The 25,632-nt window shown below is 44.4% G+C and overlaps 2 protein-coding genes across 3 annotated transcripts in view; both read right to left on the bottom strand.

Moving 5' to 3' along the window:
• Positions 1–25,632, bottom strand: part of GFM1 (G elongation factor mitochondrial 1) — a 161,043-nt gene that overhangs the window by 65,838 nt on the left and 69,573 nt on the right. The window contains exon 1 of one of the 2 annotated variants that reach the window (XM_048955450.1): positions 25,524–25,632. This exon is cut by the window's right edge and continues 32 nt beyond it. The exons of the other annotated variant lie outside the window; for it this stretch is intronic. Within the exon in view, the coding sequence (XP_048811407.1) occupies positions 25,524–25,632 (109 nt within the window). The remainder of the gene's footprint in view (positions 1–25,523) is intronic. 2 annotated transcript variants of the gene reach the window in all.
• The window catches only part of RSRC1 (arginine and serine rich coiled-coil 1), a 111,627-nt gene that overhangs the window by 22,786 nt on the left and 63,209 nt on the right, over positions 1–25,632 (bottom strand). The window contains exon 7 of the mRNA XM_048955452.1: positions 21,001–21,052. Within this exon, the coding sequence (XP_048811409.1) occupies positions 21,001–21,052 (52 nt within the window). The remainder of the gene's footprint in view (positions 1–21,000; positions 21,053–25,632) is intronic.

The raw sequence follows: 25,632 nt of genomic DNA, 5'->3' as shown, positions 1-25,632 counted from the left end.
GATTCCTCTAAAATGAATCAGAAAGAACAAGAGGTAGGCAAGATGGCAAAACTAAGCCTGGAATCCCAATACTGAGACACAGAAGAGGTCCAGAACCTTGGTGCAACAAATGCTTTGGAAGTAATCACACTGATGACATCGCGTTGGTTCATGTTGGTTGGTTTGTTTCATCCAGCTGAAACCCTGGGGAGAGCAGAGCAGTGAGCAGATCCCAACCCAGGCTGTGCCAAGGACATTCCTTATCCAATAGAACGTTCCTCCTCTGCACACCCAGCCCCAGGCACCTGCTGGCCTTACGTGGGAAATTACCTCCATTAACTGCTGTGCCTGACCAACGTAACAGCTACAGCATGCAATTCCACAAATAAATGATGTGAGTTTGAAAAAAAAAAAATATATATATATAGATAGATAGATAGATATAGATATAGTCTACTTAAAGTAAAAACACTTGATTTATTTCTGGAAAACAAAACAGAACTGACAACGGATTTCAAAGACAATTGTGACTTCAGCCTGATATTGAGAGCGACAGTTGGCTTTTCTTTCGGGGTTAATAGCAGAATTCAGCCTGACAGCGTGTCAGCAAACTGGAAAAATTCTGTCACAAAACTCAGATTCACAATGAACCCTCCTTTCATCTGCCAACGGCACGACGTCAGGAATCCCTGCGCTGAGTGAAAACCACACGGATGACAACTAATCTGCCCAGCAAAAGGAAGTAATAAACTGGGGAGTACTTACAAACCATTACGAAGAACAACACTGAGAGAAGCCAAGGCAGCCCAGGGAACCTGCTGAGGGCTCCCAGACGTTTCATCTTGTGCTTTTGGCCAAATAAAACCCTAATGGATCAAAATGGGAAAGCGGCTCCTGTTAGCAATGCTGTCGTCAGAGACCCATCCACGCAGCCCTCCTAACAGCTCATTCTGCTTTGGTAGCCTCAGATAAGGCCCACAGTGACTCTGGAAAACAGGCCTTCATCATATGTGGCTGAGGAGATCCCCAGCACAGGGAAGTACCACGGCACACGGCATGTTACCACACCAAGCAGCACTTTCTCCTTGTGAAAACCAGACCTGACGTAGGCTGGTGGGCAAACCCTACTTCTAACCTGGGCATAAAACAGTCCATGTGAGCACGGGGCTGTGAGGTTCACACTGCTGACTGTGGCCATGAGAAGCACAAAGCCCCTGGCCCGTACGGGATGCTATGGAAGGAAAGGCTCTGCATGGAGCTGACAGCCTTCATCCTCATTCCCAAAACACACGGTTCACCAATTTAGTTCCCCAAATTTAGTTCTTGACTACTGCCTCACGACCAAAAGTCTTTCCCATGCAGAACGGCCTCCGGCCACTCATCTACACAGGAATCCACCAACAGGCACAGTGAGATCTGCACAGCCCGAAGAGCATCCAGCTGCAAAGGCAATTGCCCAGGTTCATCTCCATGGCCTTCCTGGTGTAAGATTTAGGTATCAGCTGCAACCACGTTGCACGTACTGGAAAAAAGCAGTGAGAACTGATCCCAGCTAAGACAGCACTCCAGAAACTATCCCCACCATGTATGATCCCAAATGGGTGATGGAAACAACACATAAAAAGGGAAATTTTGCATTTCCTTCTCTATTGTACAAGGAAGCAGTAATATTCAAAGGAGACTCTTGTATGCATCTCAAAGACGAAGGCTGGTAATGGACAAATTCCTCCTTGCACAAAGATTTACAAAAGGACTCTGCTGAAGCTGGCCTATTTAAGCTGCAGGTAATGACTGCAGAGCCCCAAAGCTCACCCAGCCAGATTTCCACCCTCAGAAATAAAAACCTCTGACCAAAGATTAGCTAGGGAGGCTAACGAAGACACAAGAAGGGAACATGGCTTAAACGTGACGGTTGAAAAACAGCACCAGCTTCTGTTCCTTTGTAAATGGAGCAGTAAAAATCCTGACTTCCTGAAGCACTACAGAACTGTCAGCAACAAGGAAACCCAAAACTAAATTCTGAGTTAAAATAAAAGGAGATTAAAACTCATGCTTGTAGTTGACTAGAAAAATAGCTAGAAAAACTCGTGTCCCAAACGATGAAGATAATGCTCTGTTGTACAGATTCTGGATAAAAACCAAAGGCTGGAGTAAACAAAGGTAATTCCTCCCACAAGGAGGGGATCCTGCATCCTGTACCTGACCGAGTCCTCGCTCCATCAGAAATGCCACTGGACCTCATGGAGACCACGCAGCCGGGCTTAAAACTTCAGCATGTTCCCCTTATACCAAACACGGCTGTACTGAATTGAATTAACCTCTGAGCACAGCATCGCTGCTGAAATCATACTTTCAGAAGTACAACACAGTGCAAACAAGAATGAATGGGGTATAATTAAAACACAAATGATGTCGCAAGAACCAGGAGGCATTTTAAAAGGGTTCTGAGGACAGAACTTTTGCTGAAGACAGTTTTCCACTTTCACCACAATGTTAATGAAAAATCTTTGCGAAACTGGCAAATAGAAGGAACAAAAATTGAGTGGAAGATACAAATGACAGCAATGGGAGCTTAAAACCACCACCAAACACCACGACATCATGAAAAGAAAAAGCAAAACAGTTTCTGAGAACCACGGGCAAAGCGTCCCTGAGGAACACAGGGAGATGAGGAACGGGGCACCTGAATGCTGCGCAGTGAGGAGGAACGTCCAGGTCCAGGCACAGCGAACTCCCACGATTTACTGTGCTTTAACTGCAAAATCATAAGACAGGCATCCAAAAGAACTTGACATCTGGCACCAAAAGGGGGAGTGTGTGTCAAGGAAAGATTTGTGTGAAAGACTTATTGCTGGTGCCAACACACACTCAATTACACTTCTGATAGCCTTGAGAGCTGGGCGTACAAAGCAGAGCGAAACGTGGGCTTCTGTGCTGCACCACAGAAATCCTTCTGATGGAAAAAAAAACGGGAAAGTCTACATCCTCAGCTTGTATCATTAACCACTATAATCATTTACTGTACACAGCGTTATTAAATATCCCCCCGGGACAAAAGGAGTACATATATTGCTTAAAAATTCAGTTGCTGACTGTAAAGTTTCATTCCAGATTAAGCGAAGACGATGAAGAAACGCTGCTGAAAACAAACAATTTATCTTCACTGCGCACAGCAGAACGCTGCTGCAATTGTGCCAGGGGCTGCGTGGGTTCCAACCCAACGGCTGCATTCAAAGAGAGCTGCACCCACAGCACGCACCGTGCAGAACGCCGCTCAGTGAAGTTTCCTGCACTGCTGGTTAAACAACGCAGAAAGGAACTCGGGGTACCAAACATTTCTCCCGAAGCATTTTACGTCGTAGCGTATCTCAATAAATATTTGTTGTTGAAGCTTCTATTAAGGTCCGTTAGAGTAAATGGGAAATTAAAAACCTCAGAGGTTCTAAGCCAAAAGAAAAAAAAGAGTGATTTCTGGGAGAGGATTTCAGAAAGATTTGTCATCGGTGAGAAAGCCCCTCCAAGGGCACGCATCTGCTAATATACACATGCATTTACACTTACTCATCTGCAACCTTGAGAGATTCCTACTGGCTCTCGTAAGCCAGGACAGCTTAATTTGAGTACAGACACGTGCAGCCATGTATTTGTATAGAGCTGTAACAAAGCAATAAATAAGCAGCCTTATTCAACGGCAGAGATTCCACAGACCTTCTCCAGTTAGATTTCATTTCCAGCCAACTTTAACTTACGGTTGGAGAGCTCTGCAAAGTCTGTTTTTGCAGTTTACTATTTCTCAATGATTAGAAAATGTAAAGAACTGGAAATACAGAAAGCTGACTGTTTAATAGCATAGAGCTGCAATGACCAGGAGGGGAATGCCCGCCACAGACCTTGCTGAATTCATGGCAGCACCCCTCTGTTCAGGTCCCTCATCCAAAACAAATTACATTCTGAGCTTTTACACGTGAACGTGCAAAGCATCTGTAAAGCATCTGTATATCCTTCATACTGAATTCTTTCAGTAGAATACCCAATAATTACCTAGAATTAACTCGTGTTCAAGTGCATTCCTGAGTAGCTTTATGATAGCTTCTACCAGAAGAAAAACACACTTCTTGTAGGAGTACAGGCAATCCTATATGGACAGTGCTGAGCCTAAGGCTGTGTCTACAATGGTCAACGATGCACACACAAAGAGAGGAGCAGGGAGCAGAGTGCCCACACACCAGACCCAGTCCTGCCTGTGAGGTTCTATCAGCCCAGAGCTGCTCCAGCTCAGCTTCACGTGGTCTTGAACCCAGAAAGCTCATTAAGACTCCCCTAGCAGGAGTTCACTTGATGCCAGCACAAGGATTCACGGGGCACAGAAGACACCCAGTGAGTTCACTTTCAGAGCCCTTTGGGAACCACCTCCCTTGTTTTTCACACTTCTTTCCTAGTTCTCAGGATGGCAAATGATGCCCACATGAGACAGACGAGGCTGGGCTACAGAGCTGCTCCGATGTGACACAGCACAGCTCAGTGCACGGGGGAAGACTGTCGGTGCCTCCCCTCGTGCTCAGCTTTGCACCACACTCGTTGCTCAACACGGTAACGTGGTGGTTCCCTGCTCACATAAAATCTGACCTCGTTTTCAGGATAGCTTTAAGAGATTTTTTAAGATACCACTCCCAGATTATCTTTAAAATATTGGATGCGCGTTGCAACCAGAGCAATAAAGCCCTCTGAAAAATAACTGCTCTAATTACCATTTCCTTACAGCACTCAGCTGCAGCTCCTTTGAAGAAGCTCAGCTCAATAGCAGGCACAAGGAAAGCAGCAGCAGGGCAGCCCCTGGTCAGGGCAGGCAGGGCTCAGCCCCAGGCCCAGGTGTGCGTCCCACCGTGCGCCGCTGCCATCGATCGCCTCCAAATCTCCAGAATAATACATTTCCCAACCACACAGCACAAAGTTGACGAAAGCCCTTTAATTACATCACTGCTGAAAGGAAATCATTGATCAATGGCATTATGGGAGAATAAACCGCCCCCCAAAGCAGATGAAAGCCGACGCAGCAGCGAGCAGCTCCCATTTGGGACCGTGCCTCCATCAGTGCCCACGGACAGCACACAGCTCACACATGCTGCTCTCCCCTCTCTGAAGCTCTCCCTGGCAGGTGTCACGCTCTAAGCGTGGTTTTTGATTACTCTAATTAAAGATAATATTATCAACAGATCTTCATATTGATCCCTAAAACCCCTTTTCTAAATAGAAAATTAAAAGCTCCGAGGGAGGGACTCAGAGGCTAACAGGTAGTTCCAATGTCTTTCATCTGACATCAGCTTTCTGTGCTATGTTTCCTAAATGCACCATCGATTTCTTACTGCTGCAAGCACAAAAATGTAATGTTTTTCTTCATTAGAGGAGCGTTATCTGCTATTACCAGATAAATAATCTCAAGCAACAACAAGCACCCATTGTTTTAACTGAGTCTAACAAAAATAAGCCTAAATAAATAGCAACCTTTTAAAAATTGCTTTAGACCTATTCTTAAGTTTGAATTAAAATAATGAGTTTGTTTTTTAACGTCAGGTTTCTTCCCAGCAGCAGGCGACCAAAATATCCAAGCACAGGTATCTGCACGCTGCATAAATGCTCATCTATGAACACAGGCTGAAATAAAAGCAGAAAACCGAACACGGCGCTGAAGAGACGAGGTGCTTGGTTTGGTATTATTATTATTTTGGGTTTTTTACAGCCCTGCCTGGATGTTTGCTATCGCCGGGATCAATTACCCATTAATCAAATCATAAATGACTATATAATCCCCAACTTTGTCTTTTAAAAACTCATTTAGCGTTATCACTTCTCTCTGGCAGAACGACGCGGCTCTAATAGGCACGCTCTGCCCGTGCTACAGCTCTCCTCATTCATTTCCTATTCCCTCAGGTGGTTCTCGTTGCTAATGCCCAAATGGCATCAACCTGTTGTTTAGCACAGCCATGAAAAGGCGAGCCTGCTGGCTAATTTACCAAGGGATTAAAGCCCTGCAACCACTTCAATCTGTTACTTTGTCTCGGTGTAAAAGCCCTGCCCATGACAGCCAGGCTCCCAGCGAAAGGGAAAATCTCATTTTGAGCAAGAGAAATTCAAAGTGGGAGACGTTGAAAGTAATGCCTGTACATGCCAAATACAGCTGAGCACAGAGATGGCTAAAACACAAAAAAACCAAACCTGGGAAATAAGTGTTCTGATGGTGCTGCAGGATTTCTGTGTTCAAATACGGTGCTGCTTCAGTCGGTGACAAAATCTGAGGCTGATAACGCATGCAGCATTTCACTGGCAGCAGCTGTAACAAAATCCTGCACAATTCCTGTTGTTTTCCCTTTTTTTCCCTTTTCAAACATTCAGCTTGGTGTTGATCAGTGAGCACACAAGGCTTTTATTGCAACGCCTGCACCTCGAGGGGACGCAGCAGAGTGCTGCTAGCGCCCGGCTCTGCAACAGCACCAGAAACTGCAACGCTGAGACCCACAGGGTCGTTAAGGTAATGAAATTAATTAGTCTGCCAAACTTCACAGGGTGGGAGCCCTCAGTACCTGTGAGAGAAGGCGCTCTCTGTCTGTCTGTCCATCCAAGCAGCTCCATGGCAGCACCTTGCATGGATGAGGGTGCAAAAGCCACCAGACCAGGTCAGGATCCAGCCTGCACCGACTTGAAATCCCTTCCATTTTCTTCCTCTGTCCTCGCAGGTATAATAAATAACAAAGCTCTAATATTTTAACACTTTAAAAAGCAGGAGCAATGATTCATACCTATTCCATAATTAAAATTTTATGGCAAATAGACACAGCCATCACTCATCCAGTCTGGTTCGTCCCAAGAAAGTGAGAGTTCAATTTATAAACCCATGCAGTATCGTATGAGCTTCCAAGGAATTTACTGAGGTGGGGGGAAAGCTGTGTTTTTGGTTGTTTTGTTTTTAAAATCAAATGCAGTGCAGCTTATGAATCTGTTTGCAACATCACAGCAGCTCCATACAGTGACTGAAAATTAGAAAAGAAATAGTACCAATATTATCCTCTTATTCCAGAGCTGCGCCATGGTGGGAGGCAGGAATCCCAGCACCAAGAGTAAAGATTTTCTGAAATTACCAAGTGCCAGATCAAATGATGCACGGCTGTGCCAGGGCTCTGAGAGCAAACGAAAGCCTGCAGATCAGTGCTCTTCACCTATGCATATTCAGGGATAGTTAACATAAGGGCACGATGCTCTGCAGCCCATTGCAATGCATTCTCTTACAGTGACAAGACGAAATTCTCCCGCTGACACTGAAAATACAAAAGGTGGTGGTCTTGCACGTGCCTGCATCAACACACATGTACTTCCTGAATTAGTACTGAGAAGATACCCTGGTCTTTGTGAGCTGCAAGACCACAACAGAACAGTGCCCAACTCCAGTCTGCACCAATACGAGAATGAGAGCAACCCTGCTCCAGAGTCAGGCAGCTCAGGTGGGCTAAAAACACAGGTAAATTTGTTCCTGTACAACTGATTTGCAAACATTTTCCTCAGACTTGAACATGACATTATTCAGAAGTATTCTAAATAACTGAATGTTCAGGACGAGTTCTTAAAGGAACTTTGCTCTTAATCTTAAACATTCCACCTCAGCTGGGAAACAGCCTTCTGCTGGAGCACAGCACTGCTGCACACAGCTCCCATGTCTGCAGTGCAGTGTGAGCTCTGTGCCTCCCCAGGAGATGCACGTTTGTGAAGCACAAGCTGACATCACAGCACGAGGTTCTGCACACAGCCAGCTACTCACACTGCGTGACTTGGCCAACACACGGCGATTCTGGAAACCCTTGGCTGCCACCAATAAACTTATTTGAGTTCATTATATCTACCTAAGATGGAAAAAAAACAGCCACCCTTGTGACTTGCAGGGAAATGCTGGAGTGAGTTTGGAAAAAATCCTTCTGTGCTTTCACCAAAAAAAAAATAATAAAAAGCTGAACATTAGACTTGCTGCTTCAACAAACTATTATTACATGCTTCACCAGTCCATTAAAGAAAGTAATTTAATCAGTTTGTATTTTCTCAGGAAAATCTCATTCAGAGAAATTTTATTGCCAGCTATCTAAATAGTAAATACTTATTATCCTCTCAAAATGAGTTTTTGCTTGCCAAGGGCAAACCCATCGCTGTTATTGTAGTGCTCTGTCAGAGAAACAAGAAGTTAAAAAGGTTATAAAGATACCATTAACGTCATGGGACTGTCTTGTCAGGACTCAGAAGTGCTTAGTAATTGAGGGCTTTATTCAAAGTGTATTAGCACCCGCACAGACGGCACAGCTAATACGACGCTTTAGGCTTTATTTTGTTGCAGCCCTGCATAATCACCTACAAACAGCTGAATACTGTAAATTTATCTGCTGGAGAGCACGGCTCGTTCATCAGCTGTTGGGAGGCTGAGCCTTGGAACAAAACGCCCACGATGCGAAGGTGGCCTGGATGGTGACGGGCACTTGGGCTGCACTCAGAACAGTGGAAATAAGCACTCCCACCACTACTGGAAATAAGCCCATTTGGTAAGCTTAACGAGCTTTGAGAACTACAGGCATGCTGCAGCAGAAACTTGAAGATAATACTACAGGAGTTGAGCTCACTGGGACACGAGCAGCTCACGTCTCTGCAGAACTCCTTTCCTACCCTTTGACGTGGACACCTGGGAGCTCCAGCTCGCCCTGCTGCCTGGTTCTGCCTCCTCAGTGCTTGCTGTCACCCTGCTTGGATCGTGGTGGAAAATGATGGTAATTTTAGCTCAGACACACACTTGACAAAAACAGTGAACAGTAGCACGTGTCAAAGTGCCTCCTCTGCACTCTGTTGGCCCCCAGATGCTGCAGCCCCACTGCAGCCCACCTCAGGCCTGATCCCTGCCAGCTGCAGGAGCGTGGGGAGGGCAGCCCAGCTCCTTGGGCCAGCCTGCTGCAAACACACAGAGGAGCACATGGGGATCCCTCAAGGTCACCGCCATGGAAGCAGTGCGTTACCAGGCTGAAATCCTCACTGCCAGGAAAAGCAGCACCTCCCATCTCCTGCCACGCTGTAGCAGGTGAAGCAGCATCCAAGGCTGCAAGTACACAGACAGAGCATCCCCTCATGGGTCAGCTCCACCGCCTGCCTCTCAGAACTGTCATCTAAGACCACCAAGTACTAAGGGTATTGCCAGAACAGCACGGGCTATTCTCAGGTTCATGTCTGCATTTTCTTCAGTAACAGAGGCCTCTATGTTATAACCTGAGCAGTTTTCATACAACCAGTTTTGGAACTTCCATGAGAGATTCTGACAGCAGAAGGCAATGGGCAGGCAGGACAAGGGTGATGGAAATGGAAGTACTGCAGGGTTCCCTACACAGGGAGTAAGCATTGATTGTGGTTAAATTCATGCATCGCAGAAAATAACTGGAATAATACCCACACGTAATAATTGCACTTCTATAGTATGGTTCAGGATGAACAGCTTAATATATTGTAGGATGACAGCACAACATCTCTTTAGGATTGTCTGACTGTTGGAAGCTGGATATTGCAACTTCATTGCTCTGATTTGTTCAGACCAAAACGTTCCATGCGTAAGTGTGCTCCAATCGATTTTTCTGCATTTCGTTTGTTGTTCTGCTTTGAGGGGGGAGGTAAATGACAGCATAGATACTTCTGAAGATAGGAGTAAGGAAAGACGCTTTGTCTGTATAAGACATGTGGAAGATTTCTCTTTAGTGAGTGCTAAAAGCACCTGGGATGCAACAAGCAGCAGTTTCGGCACCAAGAACTCCCTTTTTGTTTTGTCCCAGTGCAATTACCCCTAAGTTTCCCCAAACTGATAAACTATGAAGGAGAGATTACTGCAAAGAACCGTGGCTGAACTCCCCCAGGTCTCCCCCCAAGGAAGCAGCAGCCCGGAGCTGGGCTGGTGAGGGAACCAGAGCGTGAGGAAGGAGCTGCCTGCACCGACAATTCTGCCACATGCCTCCAAAGCAACTGGTCGGATGGCTGTGACACAAACACTGCTAACAATACCACCTACAGCAATGATTCCCATGTAATGAGACCACTGGACATAGGTTCAGCTCCTACCAGCTCTCAGTGCAAGGTATTACTGCCTCCCTGCTCCATTCCAGCGCTGCACCAACACCCAACAACACACCCGGCCCTTCATTTACCTGCACTGACCAAACTGGGCCCCTTCAGCCCAACCCCAAGTACTGCCCAGTGCTCAGCAGCACAGCTCAGGCACAGCAGGGCTCAGTTCTAATACTGTGCTCCTACCAGCTGAACACAAATAACCCCGATTTCATCAAGAACAGAATCCTCCCTCAGGTTCTCTTGCCCTGAGTTGACAGCAGTGGCGTCACAATTGCATCAAAGAGGCTAACCAACATAACAGCATTAACATTTCTCAGTGCTCTCCAAGGGCTTCAGAGCTTAAAACGCTCAGAACCTTTGAGACAATACCTTGATTAAACCATTTCAGTGGGTATTTTAACAGCATAAAGGGATATGTGATGGCTTAAACAAAGAAGTCAGCCCAGAAATCTTAAATAATAAATTATGCTGTAGCCACGCAGAACAGCAATAGAATAGAAGTAATGGGAAGATCTGACATGCATGCATGCATTCGATTGCTCCAGTCAGCTGTGATTCCAAACATTTTTCCCTCTCGCTGGGGTGATCGATACAAGTGATGCAGCAAAGGACACAAGTTTTCCTCCTTGCCATTTAACAAAGACCCCGCTTTGCCCTTTCCCATGCATCACAGTGCAATTCTTCGTTAAGCCTGTGGAAACACAGCCGAAATAATTGTCTGCAGATTTAATTCAGTATGAACTTTTCTTGCTTTTGCATATTGATTTGTATTTGGAAGAGTGTCACATGAAAGCCTGGCTTTTCTCTTACAAAAGGCAACAGAAACGTGCGTGTACGTGTGCAGATGGAGGGGTTACGTGCCAGCATACCATTTGAGTGAAGAACAAACACCAGCTTCACCATCCTTGCCATCAGGTCATCGTATTATTTGTTTACTGTCTTTATTTTCAGGTTTTAGCTGTTCTTAGAAAGCATCCAAGGCAGTGCTTTAATTCACTTGCTCTCTCCTTTACACAATCTTTGGTTTAGGATCAAGAGAAGATTGCTGGTGCCTGCTCAGGTCTCTCTGAGCACCTTAATGCAATCAGGAGTTTTAGATGCTACAGGCAGATGTTGCTCTGGGCAGTCAGAGTAAGTTTACCATCGTATATTTGGGCGACTTTCTTTTGGCTAACCTCTCCAGATGCACTCTGCAATAGTTACTACCCAAAGCTCTCACAGAAGACCATACAAGATGTTCTGGTTGGGTGTTTTTTCTCAGGGAAAACTCTCACTTACCTTTAGATAAAACTGTTAACACACACACAATGTGCTTCCTGAAATAGTGCAGAGAGCGGTGTTTGAAGCAAAGCCACCCTTTTATTACAGAAGCTTATCTTAAAATCTACTTTTCACACACATTCTTGGTCTCAGTACTACAAGAAGCCTTTCAAAACAACCAGAGTAACCAGTTCTAAAACAGACATATTAACATTTCATAAACCAAACCTACGAACAGAAGGAAATCAGCACTGCCCATTTTGTACAGGAATGCTTACTGCTAGCCTCAGCCATAAGAATATCAGTCACACAGCAGCTCCTATGAAAAGATGCCTGGCTTTCCATAAGGATGACTGCCCACCACAGCACTACAAGGGAAAAACCCATCTTTGAAAAACACCCAGTGCTGTGCTTCAAGATTTATTTAGTCGACACCTTATAATCATCTCTAAATCTAATGGGACACAAACGCATTTCATCACTGATGAAAATCTTCAGCGATTGCTCAAATGAAAATCAAAAAATTATTACAATCTAGTAGTTTGGCTTGCAGCACGCATTAATCAGAAATCATAATAAATCCACATGCTTCTTCAGACAGCACATTAGTCAAACAGTTTTGTGTGATAACGACATTGAGTAATGGGCTCGGAGTTAGAAGGGTCAATCATAAACTCATCAAATGCTTCATTTCATTTCTTAATTTGGACAAACACAATTTGTTTATGGGAAGGATATCAGGTGTTCTTGAATGAATAATGGCTACGAAACCAAACTCCATTAATCAGCTCTTGATTACAAATGACTCCGAGATTGTTTGTTCTAATTTCATTCATTTGGGTCAACAAAGAAAACATGAGCAAACGAAAGCACTTGGAAAAAATGGCACACTTATTACTCTGTATTTAATAGAGCCGTGATAAATATTCCTTCAATAACTGTAAAACAAGGATTTTATTACCCATATTAAATACCTTTCTGGGTTCAAGTGAAGGAATTAATACAGGTGAGTTACAGGAGGCGTGGAAGAAGACCTTCAGTGCTTCTGAACTGAACATCTCCAATGGGCAAACGAGCACAGAGAGCCAAACTGCACCCAACTACCTGCATCTCCCAGCATTCACAAATCCCTGCTGTATTTTCAGGGCGTTAAGATCTCTAAACCCCATTTGTATTTCTGCAAGCCATCGTTATTCCACAATCATTTTGCCTCATTGTAATTAAGTCTTAAGTGCCTCCTCTTCATCAGCGAAAGGCAGCACTCTGGGCAGCCCAAGCACCGTCCAGCCCCTCTTTGGGCACAGCCAAACTCTCCAGATTTGTTTGTGGAACATCTAAGCTGAAGGGTGGGAAACACACCAGAACGTATGGGTGTGTGCAGCAGCAGGGCACACGTTCTGACCAATGCTCTGATGGCCACAGACCAAAGCAGGCACCTCCACAGAGATGATGGCACAACAGACAGCGCACAACGAGCAGTGGATGCTGTGCTGTCGATATTAAGACAGAACGTTTCCCACAAGGCGTTTCTAAACAGCAAATTGCTGCACAGCCACATATGGTTTCTGCAGCCAAAGCGGCGCATAATTAAATTACCGGGCAAAGTTGCTAAATATGAATTGATAACAAAACTTAAACTAACTGAAAAATTGTCTTTGACTTAAGATCAATAGCAGGACTGCAAGATTCATCTGCACGTAATTAGCACACATATTTGCATCAAAATCATGTGTACCATATGCTACAACGTTCTGACTAGTTATAACGTGGGCCTGAGATACCTCTGCTTCCTGGGAGCACAACAGCTCTCACAAAAAACTAACCAAGAAATAGAAATTCTAACAGCTTTAGGTTTATTTCTCAAGGCACCGCACGTTCACTGGCTAATAAAATTACTGTACACTCACTTCTAGGTTCTGTCTCAGTTTTGATGTCCATATTTACATACCAAAAGGCAGCCATACTCCCCCGGTCTGTTCTTTAGGGTACAATTTAGCAGCTACTCCTGGGCTTCTTACACTGGAAATCACACATTGAAATCTATGCCACAACAATGGCTCAAAACAAAGCTTTTTTTTATTTATTACCTCTTACCAGAGTCTGAAATACGTCCATGGAGCAAATGGCTTTTAGACACCAACACGGCAGCATTACAGCTTGCAGAAGTGAATTACTTTCTTTCAGATGTATTTTATTCTCTACTCAAATTTGTTTAATTAAAACGCCATATTTTTTCAGCAATCATGAAAAAGAAGTTGAAGAAATTATTGATTAAATAACTGTTTGCTCACCAGTGACACAAAACAGCTGCACATCAAAACCACATACTCCATAAGGACAAGACCATTAATATGATTTAAAAATAATTACTTGGATTAATGACTCTTAATTATAAAGCTGTAGCTTTGCATGCAGAAAGTATTTTTTTTTTAGTACCCTAATGAGATTATGTAGCTTTGCCAACAAATTAGGAGCAAGTAATGTATGAATAAATGTATTTAATGTCCAGCTGTGTAAGCACTCGTGCCTGGCTGCAGAGCTCACTGCTGCACACTGACCAGGTGAGTTCAACAACTGGGTGCATCTTTGTTGGAATTACTTCCAGTTCTCATCAAACACACAATGTAAAAAAACAGCTACCACTATTTTATTCTGACATCCATTTCCTTGTCATTGGTGTGTTTTGTTGTTTTCATTATTGTTATTTACTAACATAATGTGCAATCATTACACGCAGTACTGGCTTCATTCCAAATGCACACCGTGTTAAAATACACCAACCCAGCTCCTCACAAATCAGGCTCTCATCAGGGAAAATAAGTGTTAATTTTATTTCAAACTATCAGCAGCCCTTCAGCTATTCTGCTGCTTTGAGACTAACACAAGAGCACAGATGGAACCAGACCTGAAACGTTCCGATAAAGGCTCTGAAATAATCAACTGAAAACAATTAAATAACATCTACTGGTAGGGATGAGTGCTACATGGCTACACTTCATCAACAGTGGCAACGACCTAAAACAGAGCAACTACCACCCAAGCCACCAATAGCTCAGGGCAATGGGATTCACCCAAGAATCCCAATGGGAAGCATGGGCTGGGGAGCAGCCAAGTGGGGCAGGGCCACCTCTGGGTGCTCAGCCCCCCAGCAGCACCACTGGCCTTCCTGAGAGACAATGTTAGGAGATGGAGGACTGGGAAACGCACAGCTAATTGCCCAGGAAGGTCTGAAACTGTATCATGATGGGAAGTTCAGCTGGGAAAGAGCAACTTCAAAAGCCCACGCTGGCCTGCCAGCCTGGCTGGCTGGATATTTCTCAGGCTTTTCTTTTCCCCAATCCTGAGGGCTCTGCACATTACTAAGCACTACAGGAAGAAACACAACCAAGCCAGGAAGGCTCCCAGTAAGCATTCCAAGCTTGTCCATCATAGTGAATATACGATGATGTGCTTACTTCCCTTTAAAAATTCCAGTGCACTTAGACTTTGGAGTAGAAGTTTCAGTTGAAAACTGCTGCATCACCCACAGTTTGTTCCTCCTGCCGATGGAAAGCTGTTGTGGCTTTATGACCTTTGTGATTGGCATTCCACACCATGCCCTCATGACAGCACTCAGCCTCGTTCCGTGACACAACCGAGTTGGGACATTCAGACACTGCTGACCAAGTAGGAACCAGCAGCTGGCCCAGGAATTGCGATTATTCCAACCAAACCTGAGCCATGAGGTGAACAGAGGACATGGAGAGGGCATTAAGGCAGGCATTAAGGCAGAAAAGGCATCAGTGACAATTTGCAGGGCTATAAGCAATTAACGCCGGCAGCTGAAACCACAGCAGCAATGGGAACCACAGCTCCTCCTCGGATTTGTACCTGAGCACACCTTTAAAAAAAGGCTTTAGCAAACGAAATCAACACCGTGATGTGCAGAAATTGTTCAACTTGTGCTCACAGGATTGAGATTTCCATACAAATAGAAGTAAAACTCGATGCTGATGGACACAGCTTAAAGCAACTGTTTGATACTGGCAGAAATAAGGAGTTGGTATCAAGTCAGACTGAGCGTATTCACATACTAGCTGTATTAATTAAGCTATTTCTCAATTTTCAGCAACTTTTAAAATCATTAGAATTTCTATTTCTGGCTAAAAGAGCATTTAATGAGTTATATTTTACCCGTATCACATAAACCTAAAATTTTTATGTCCTATTTCATCCCTTGCTTATATAAGCCAACACACATTACCCATTATCCATCCTTCTAAAGCCGTTTGGATAATTACTAACCCAAAAATCGACACAAGAAAAATAAAACCCAGCACAATAAATCCATAAACATTTTATAAGTTCGGCATCCAAAGCTAAGCACCGATAAAATGAGTCTTCATACTTGTTGCCACCTGCCTGCCTTACTGCTTTGCAGAGCTAGCAAAGAGCAAAACAGAGGCCATCCTATTTAACTAAACAGTTTTTATTAAAGTAAAAGAAAAGCAAGAGTCTATAAAGTAGCGAGTGATCCTATTAGTTCCACCAGACTAAAATCATACAGTCTACGTATGTGGTCCTTTCAGCCACATCTGTTATGAGCCACTGCGATAGCAGAAAAGAGAGAATATCGGGCTATATATTTATCAGGCACTGGGAGCACAAATGAGGATTTTTCTCTCTAATAAAACGCATTATAGTGGGGAGATAAAGAAACACAAGTATTATAAAACACCCGCATTCTTACACGGCTAAAGACAAAGTGCTTCTATTCCATTATTTTCTCCGCAAGGACTACGTGAACTGTAATAAAGATGCATGGTACAAAATTAAAGGGAACAATCTGATAGCATAATTCAAAAGATAATGAGTAAAATAGCTGATACCCAGAACTGCTGCCAAACAGATCTGATAAATGGTGAACGCTTATTTCTATTCATTAATTTCTCCCGCACCTCGCTAACGTCATATCAGGGCCTCCGCTCTCCAGTTGCCTTTAAATAAACTCCATCAAGAATTCCTCGCACAGAAATGCCCTATTCTCGAATGCTCTTTCAGCCACAGATTGAAATGCAGATTCCAAAAATAGATCAGTCACTTATTTCAACTCTGGACCTTTGAAAATCCAGATCAATTGCCTTTTGTAATCGCCTTTATAAGGACAATACGAAACCTCCGCTTGGAAAATTTTTCAGCCTACTTTGCTAGGATGGATGGTCGGCAAGGTCCAACTCACATCAACACATTTCCATTTAGGGATATTTGTCCACGCTTTCATTTAATGAGGAAACGCGGCTGCCGCGCAGCAATTAACGGCACAAATCCGCTGCCTTCCAAGGCTCCCTATCATTCTTATCACTTTTAGCCAAGCAGGATGCAGCGCACGGGAAACTTTTTCCTCAGCATTTGCAATACGAGCAAATGCTTAATAGCAAACCGAGCTCAAATCTCCTGTGCTCCTCGGTAATGAAGGCTGGGAAAGGAATCACAGACACCCAAGTGGTTTGGCAACTGTAAGTGACAGAAGCTCTGCTAAATCCTCTGTTTACACTGGGGATTAGTGGGAGATTGTGCGGCGCGAAGCGAGCTGGCCATGGTCAAGGGAACCTGCTCCTGTCAGCCCGGGGGCAGGCGCACAAAGCCCGGTCCTGGTAGGAAGTGACCCATAAACGTATTCCCGCGAAGGATTTGCGCTAAGCCAGGCTGCCTCATAGAAACTCCATATGACCATTAACTGGCCTGCAAGGCCTGCCAGGAGGCCTAATTACAGGCCTACAGAGCCCAATAACAAAAGCTGAAGAGCTTTAGCCTAGGGATGATCTGCTTTATACTGACTTGAGAGAGTCCATATAGAGCGACAAAAAGAAAGAGGTTTAGCTTTAAAATTCTCCCAAGAGACAAAGCATTGTAGCTAAGTCTGGAAGGCCCACATGCAACATGCTTCAGATAGGCTTAAACATCCCACCCTCCCAAAATTAACATTCAACTATTGCCTGCTTAACATCTGCTCGAACGTGGCGAGCTGCTGCAGCACCGTCAGAGCGCCCTAAAAAGGCCTCCGTGTGCCTAAATACTAAGGAGGATAACGGAATAAAGCCCTGCAAATACAAGCGTGCACGTGAGACCCACAGCAGTTTTCGTAAATCAAAACCCAGTTACCCCAAGAATTAGAGAGGAGTGCTTCACATCTTCAGATGTTGCGCTCCTTAATGAGAGCACAGATACTGAAATTAATCTGTGCTCACAAAGAGCAGCAGTATTTAACAAAGTGTGCGGTGGGGTCACCACCACGAATGAAGGGCAGAGGCAAAGCTTCTGGCATCAACACTTCACCCTGGCACGCTATGACCACCTTCCCCTCCGCCCCTCACCAGGTGAATGCACCGTGCTCTCCCAGCCTTCCTGCAGAGACCAGAAGCCGTAATTCTGATCTCCCAAAGAGCAACAGTGAAAAGCCAGAAGCCCACTGAAAACAGTGGCTGCTTTACTACTTGCTTTCTTTTGTTCCAGAGGAATCAGCCAATATATCCCAAATGAATGAATCCCAAAGACTCTAAAAGCAGCTTTACAGCTCACACCTGCAACCCCCAACAGGGCTGTGCCAGATGAGGAGGCTGTTGGACACCACCTTCCCCAAAATGGAGCATCTCTGGTGATGAAGTGAGCAGTAAAGAATGAAGGGAACGCAATGACATAACAGTAATTTCTTGAAGCCGTGGCCATTGCATGAGAACAGGCCATGGAAAAGTTGGCATGCCAAGCACTTTCAAAACCTACATTCAAAGTCCCTAACGTTACTCGTGTGTTATCATGTTCTTTCTCTTGCTTAAAGCCATAAGAGTAAAGCCAAATAATTTACACATCAACTGGTCAACAAGAAGCAAAAAATTGTGTACACAGACATCTTCAGATTGAGAAGACAGCCCTGTCTTCTGACGTGCAAATACTTCCCAGAAGCATGACAAGAAACAAAGCAAATCACAGAACATCTGAAGTTCTGCACCCAGCTTCCATTTGGAATCACACCTCCAAAGCATCTCCTGTCTACCTGGCAAGAACACAAGGTGAGCTGCTGCATGGGCTTAACACAGAGTGCAACCAGCTCACGGACCAAACCCTTCTGTGCTTGGAGACGAGCGAGGAGCTCCTGCTGTCATGCCTGAACAAAACATCCCGGCACGTTCTGAACTCCAATGACACAAAAGCTGGCTGCACACAAATACGTATTTCTTCCTACATCCAAGTTGAAGAAAACACCAAAACAGTTTTCCCTGATGTTTGTGTTCTAGGAATCGAGGGAAGTCCTGGAGAAAACAGTAATGGAAGATGAAGGATTGTACCTGAGCAAACTTAAGCAATGCTGCTAGCAGTTCCTTTCCTCAGACCACAACCACAACAGAACTGTAACTTGGCTTCTCCACCAGCACGCAGCAGGCACGTCCCAGCCTCCCCTTTTTTGCTACTATATTTAATCTGCAACAGCAGCATTGGTAAAGGATGTGTTAGAATTTAGACTACTTGATGGGTTAAGCAAAAGGTAAACCTAGATAGCAAAATAAATAAAACTCTACATTTTGCAGGGCTACAATGAAGAGCAGATCATCAGCTTAAATACTGGTAGTACCAAGAGATCAGCAGTTTCAGTTTGAACTTAAAGTTTGTCTGCTCTTACAACAAACATTTCACAAATACTTTACAGACAAACAAGCTTCTATTTATGCACATTAATATTTAATATACTTTGTAACCTCACATAGCTTATGGATAGTTCTCTGTTATCTGTGTTATATTCATCCAAAGGTATTTCTAACGTGTTAAGAATCAAAAAATTTGCTAAGCAAGCAAAGTAAATTTTCTTCTAGGATAATTCCTTTTAAGTACAGAACAATACGGAAATCTTCAGAAGGAAATAGAAAGATATATTTCTATACAAAGATAAAAGGAAATGTCAGATTACTGTCTGGCATGGAAATGGCACAGAAAGGGGAGATGCCAATGTAAGTGGAGCACAGCAGCAGAGATGAACAGGGAAGGGACCTTCCCAAAGTCCTCTCCTACGCTTGCTGGTAATTTTGAACCACAGCAGAGTTAAAACTTGTTTGTTCAGACACCTGCATACTAACAGTCACCAAAATGCAGCAATACATTCTGAATACAGCACAGCTTTCTCCCCACCTAGCAGGAGCAGAGCAATTCCCACCACGTGGCAGGCAGACATTCACAAGTGAATGCACAACTCTGGGATGGACGCTGCACTGAACACCACGTATACAAAGAACAGCTTTGTTCATCACTGCTAACACAATGATTAAAATTAACAGGTATTTTCAGCCCATGCCACAACAGCAACAACGAACCTCCTGATTTTGAGCTCCTTGAAAAGCCAACTGAAGACGTGTAGCTGCTCAGTAATGCTCTAACACTTACTTTGTGAAAGCTGGAGTGCTGGTTTTGCAATGAACAGACACAGAACATTGAAACAACAGCATTAACAAACCCAACACTCCTCTTAAACCACCTTAAGAAAGACTCAGTGTAACTGACTGAGCGTGGGACTGGGAGAAGGACAGGGGACGAGCTCAGAAGTAAAAGATTCCCAACACCTAAATAAAGATGGGAAATAATTTCTTCCTGTATTTTCTATAAGAGAAATAGATTAACTCTCCTGAATTCTTTATCAACAGTTTGCAGCTCCAATCCACATTTCCGACTTCAACGGTGAATATTTAAATCACAAAATGTCATCGGCCTTTCATACGTTTCTGAATATTTCTGGGACCCAAATCACAGTGATCTACAGCTCGTGGGGATCTTCTGCACACTTCCAGGTGTTAAATTAAAAAATGAGGTGTGACAGATGTGAGCAGCACAAACAAATGGCGCTTTTTTAGGTCAGTGCTGTCACAACCACTTTATCATCGCGTGCTTCAGAGATTTATTAAAAGTTACGGAGAACAACGAATGCATTTGGAGCTACAATACAGAAGGGTAAATGCATTTCTGAGAAAAATCCAGGAACGTGAGAAGACAGATAACCCTTGGAACAGAAGGCTTTGCTGAGGAGGAAATACCAACACTGGGAGTGGGAATTGTTGCTTTTAAGTTACAAACGCACATACTGGAGATGAAGGCTGAACTACAGACAAACACGTGTTTATTACAATGTGCTTGAAACGTTGAGTTTTTTCCTTTTTAAGTGAAAAATTGACATTTTTAATGGGAAATATAAAATAGGACACAAAAAACAAGATTACAAACTTCAGCATAGACATTTCAAAGAGAAAACTACCTATTTCTGCAACCACTTCAAATAAACCATTGTAGGTACTTACCTGCACCAATTCAGCTCACTGCTATAAAATAAAACAACAAAACCAAGTTTTTGAATAGTTTCAGCAGTAGCAGCAAGAGGCCAAACCTGTGAAGACAACGAAGTACTCACTTCATTTCTCCAGAGACATTCAGCCAACACCAGCAGTGATGCACAGCAGTTTCAGCTTAACCAGAAACAGAAGCGAGCGATAGAGAAAGGGGCTTGACTCATCCCCAACAGAAAACAATACTATATTGACAGGCCTCGTTTTTCTGATATCATAAAAGAGAAACACAGTTGAAGAATGCAGTGTTACTTGTAACAGCAAGACTTACCCGCCGCCTCCAGCACCAACTGCAATCGAGCCTTGGCCTGCTCTGCAGGAGTCTGCAAAGAGAGGGTCTGTCAGCCTTGCACGTTTGCCACGCGGGGCCCCCCGGCACCCCACCATCCCCAGAGGCTGCAAGGGGAATCCAGCCTCGGCGAGCAGCTCAGCTTTGAGCAGGGTCTCCAAGCTGAACGCTTCTAGCTAAGCAGCAGCGCAGCAGCCCAGCCTGGCCTCACCGCCATGACGCCACCGCACACAGCTCCCATCGGCTCCTAACGGGATTAATATGGCAGGTTGTTCACACTTGCTCTGCTATCTGTTTTGATGCCTTCCTTTCCTCAAGGTATTTCTCTGCACTGTGGGCTGTGGAGCAATGCTGTTGGCTGTGTACCCACTATGCTAATTACTCCAAGTGATGTTTCACTGTGTCCAATGTGCTTGCCATCCCTCTCATTTTGAAGCCACTCAAACGTTTTCACAGTTAAATCTATACACAAACCCCATTTGTCACGCAGTTCAGAAGTTGATTATTTCCCTAAGCATCTCAAAAGTTTGGGAGGTTTCTGCTCAGCACTGAAAACAAGGCACGCAGGAACTTTTGGTGCCGCTGCTCAGCTCCTGGAGGCAGATATTGTTACCCCAACTCTTCTTCTGAGAGGCTGTGGATGCCCGTCCATCCCTGGAGGTGCTCAAGGCCAGGTTGGATGGGGCCCTGGCAGCCTGGACTAGTATTAAATGTGGAGGCTGGTGGCCCTACTTGTAGTAAGGGGGCGAACACTTCACAAGCTTCCAGCCAGCAGCAGCTACAGGGAGCAGGCGATGTGATCCATGGCACCTTTGGCATGAATGTTTTGCTTTTATAAAGGTTGAACGGCAGAGGAAATTCAGCTCTTCTTTCAGCCACCAGGTTTGAAACAGTCACTTTGATGGAGGCGATAGATTTTATTTCTTGAAGTCTTCAGCCTACTTCTGATGCACGACTTAAATTAAACACGTCTACAAAAGCCTAACAAACCCCAGCGTGGCAGGGATTCATTTGCACATACTGTACACCAATGCTTTGTCTTTGCATGGGATAAACACCAAAGCAGCAGTGCCATGCAGCAGCCCTCCCAGCAGGCAGCCCCAAGTGCCTGCTGTCTGCAGCACACACACAGCCCTCCTTAGCTGTCCTGGCTCCACATGCTGCCAGAAATTGAAATCACAAAGCAGACTTGCAGAGGGGAAGCAGGATAAGAAATCTGTTTAACAGAAACAGTCGAGTTGGTAATTTACAAGATTTTCCACTTGCCAATAAAATCACAGTTTCCTACAGGCACACAACTGCCCTCTGTTCTGTGCACAGAAATCTGAAAGATCCCCAAACTCTGTGAGCTCGTTTGCTGCCATGTGGCACTGTTACATCTTCCCCTGCCCCCACAGACAAGGTCAGCATCCAGGTTCTTCCTGCAGATGACTCAAAGCCTTGTGGCTAATTGCCATCACAGCAGGGGCAATAAAGGACGACCCTGCTCATATTTTGAGAACAATATTACTACAAGCATGCACTGCACTTCAGAACAGAATACCAACTGTAGCTGTGTTAAATACAGGTCTCCTCAGCAAGACGTCATTTCCCCAGCTTCAAGTTTCTATCCATGCAATTCTACTCAGTAAAATCCCAGTTTAATAACCAAAACCAACATCATACCCAAAGGACTCAGCAAATAAGCACCAATTAATAAGCCCGTGTATGATTTTGAAAGCAGAGCAGAAATCCATCCTTCAGTTTCCTACGAGCTGTGTGTCTCAGCACCGGAGCATGGCATGCAGGATCTTGTTCATCAGTGGCAAGAACGCACAGCTAATGGTGGTGGCTGTGCTGTGCTTGGCAGCCAAGGACCTGCTCCATCAAGCAGAGGTATTGTGCTCTTTGTACCTGTTGTAGTTTCCACGGAAATAAATAGGAGGCATTACTTTCAGAGCAACCTAGCATCTCAGCAAGGAGAAGGCAACAAAGAAGCCTAACCCACATCTATAACAGAGCTTCATCAGGTTATGAAAAAGACTGTGACATGTTTGTTTAGCACCAGAACGCCTGCATTGCTTTCAAGTCATCCCTTCTTCACTGAAGAGTTAGGAAATTAAAAAAAATTGCCAAAGAAAGAGCAGATAAAGAAGTTATTTCTATTACAGAACACCACAGAGGAGCACACAATGCAAAACAAACTGCCAAACCAAAGAAAAAAGCACAAAAGAGACTGAGAGCTCCTCTTTCACACCAAACCAGAGCAAACCAAAGGGAGTTGAGGCTGGCAAAATCAAAACTGATAGAAAAACACTTTTTTTTCCTTTAGGAAAAACAAAACCAGAAGAGTTTGTAATGTGAATCAGTAACAGGGAAATGCCAAAACCTATCCAGCGTTATTTGATTTCAACTCCTACCTTTCCAGACATTGGTCATCTTAAAGGATTGACCGTTACAAGGAGAGTCCTGATGTGGCAGATCCTCACTGCTGCCATCATTCTGCACACAGTGCTGTGGCAGGACCAATGCTCTGACCTGCTGCAGCTCTACCTGCTCCCAAACCCTGAACGTGTGAGCAACGTGCAAATGGATACGGTGGGAAAACTCAAGCAGGAAGGGAGATGGAACCAATGCTGCTTACTGAGCAAACAGGAGAGATGTTTGGCAGCTTGCTCCGAACCCAGCATCATCATTCTGCTACAGATAATGCAGAAACCAGGACTTGTTTTTGTTACTATCCAGCTGATGCACTGGCTGTAAGAAAATGCTCACAGCTAACAATGAAACACACATGATTTCTATGAGACTGACACAGCAGTTTTACCCTCCTGCTTTTATGTAGGACAAAACTGGAGGAGAATTTCCAAAAAGAAAATAATCAGATGGTTTGCAGCCTCCAAGCAGCACAGCCTTCTTAATGTAAAGGCCTGGTGCTGTGCTGTTTGGGGTCATCATCTGCCTGTTGGGCTGTTTACCTGAGGCACAAACAGGAACAGAAAACACTCTAAGCTTAAATAACAGCTCATGTTCCATTTCCTATCAATTTGTATACTCTTATGGACCTCTCACCAATACACATTAGTTACAGTCTAAAGCCAATTACTAAAATGATCCATTAGGGTCTTGAAATAGAATGTAACACAACAAAAATCTTGATCTTTGATAATTGTGTAGGTCTGACAACACCTAAATACGATGCACATGAATTAAAAGTGGGGAAAAAAAACCATGTAAAGCATGGAATAATAACAATATCTGTTCATCAAACACACAGATGTCTTTGCCATTTCCATTCAGGACAAAAAAGGAAAAAGCAAGAAGCAAAAAGGCAGTATAAGCAACGTGCTAACTAGGAAAGGGTAATCATTACCCAGAAGGAGAAAGGGAAAGGAAGCCAGAAAGCGATTTTGCCTTTTAATGTATGTAAAGGTCTCAAGAACGTGACTAATGATGAAGTGAAAGGCAGAGCTTAACTAGCACGAAATGCCCGCACAGGGCGATGGTCTGGGGGACCTGTGGGTGGAGGAAGGCTCTCCTGGCCACAGCCACCTGCAGCCCAACTCACAGCAAGGCCTGGGACACTTCTCCAAGCGTTCATTCCTGCCACCCCAGGGCTGCTGATGTCTCCACATCAGGCCAGGAGGATAATGGGAGGGAATGGCATAGCCCAATGGCTGCAGTTTGGAGCCTTTTGGAGAGGAAAGGCAGAACTGTTGGCACAGCTCAAAGTCACAGCTCGAAAGCTGCTGAGCAATCTAATGGAATATGAGAATGTTATGTTCAAGAGCGTTCTGACTACATGCTTTTTGTCCAATGGAATTGTCATTAAAAATCGAGACCAAAGGAGAAAGCAGGTGATATTGTCCCTAACCATTATATTGTCCCCAGCCATAACAGACACTGTGACACATCCCATATCTCCACAGCGCCCTTTTCCATCTGTCACCCGGGACAGAAGCGGTCATTAAAGCATCTGGAATGGTTAACTTTTATCACAGCTCCCCTTTACCCAGCTTCTCCTCCAACAGGCACCCAGGTACCTTCAGCACACCGCCAACACAAGCGGGTCAGGAGGCTCTGCTTCTTACCTGGGAATATGAGCCAAGTCTCAGGCACGACAGCAGTGGCTTACTGGAACCGAACGGAAGGCACAAGTAAGGTCTGTGGCAAACAGCCACACGCAGCTCAAACCCCTCAGTGAGTTTCATTCAATACTCAAACCATTCTGCACGCTGCCATAGCCCTTTACAGGACCATAACACATCACAGATCAATTTCAGTGAAGGTTGTTGACAAAAAGCAAAGAAAATGGCTGTCCTGGAAGCAGGTACAGCACACGGGGCCAGCTGCCCACTGAGTGAGTGAGATGTACAAACTGGTGCATTGAGGTCTCTTAAAAACAGAGAACAGTCACTGAAAGCATTGGACTGCTTGATTTGAACTCTGCAGGAATCCTTCAGGAGAAAATACAGGTGATGCTTCATCCAGATACGTTTTAAAGCCTGAAATAATTACCAGCTGCCCATTTGTTGGGCATCACCCTGTACAAAAATCAACAAGATCATGAAGAGAAGAGTTGAATGAATAGAGATCTTCACATCAGCTTCTTCACCTGGCCACAGCTCTATGAAT

This window comes from Lagopus muta, chromosome 9 (genome assembly GCF_023343835.1).
Source record: "Lagopus muta isolate bLagMut1 chromosome 9, bLagMut1 primary, whole genome shotgun sequence".
Taxonomy (NCBI): domain Eukaryota; kingdom Metazoa; phylum Chordata; class Aves; order Galliformes; family Phasianidae; genus Lagopus; species Lagopus muta.
Note: the sequence above shows the minus strand (reverse complement) of the source record. Positions and strands in the feature narration are given on the sequence as shown.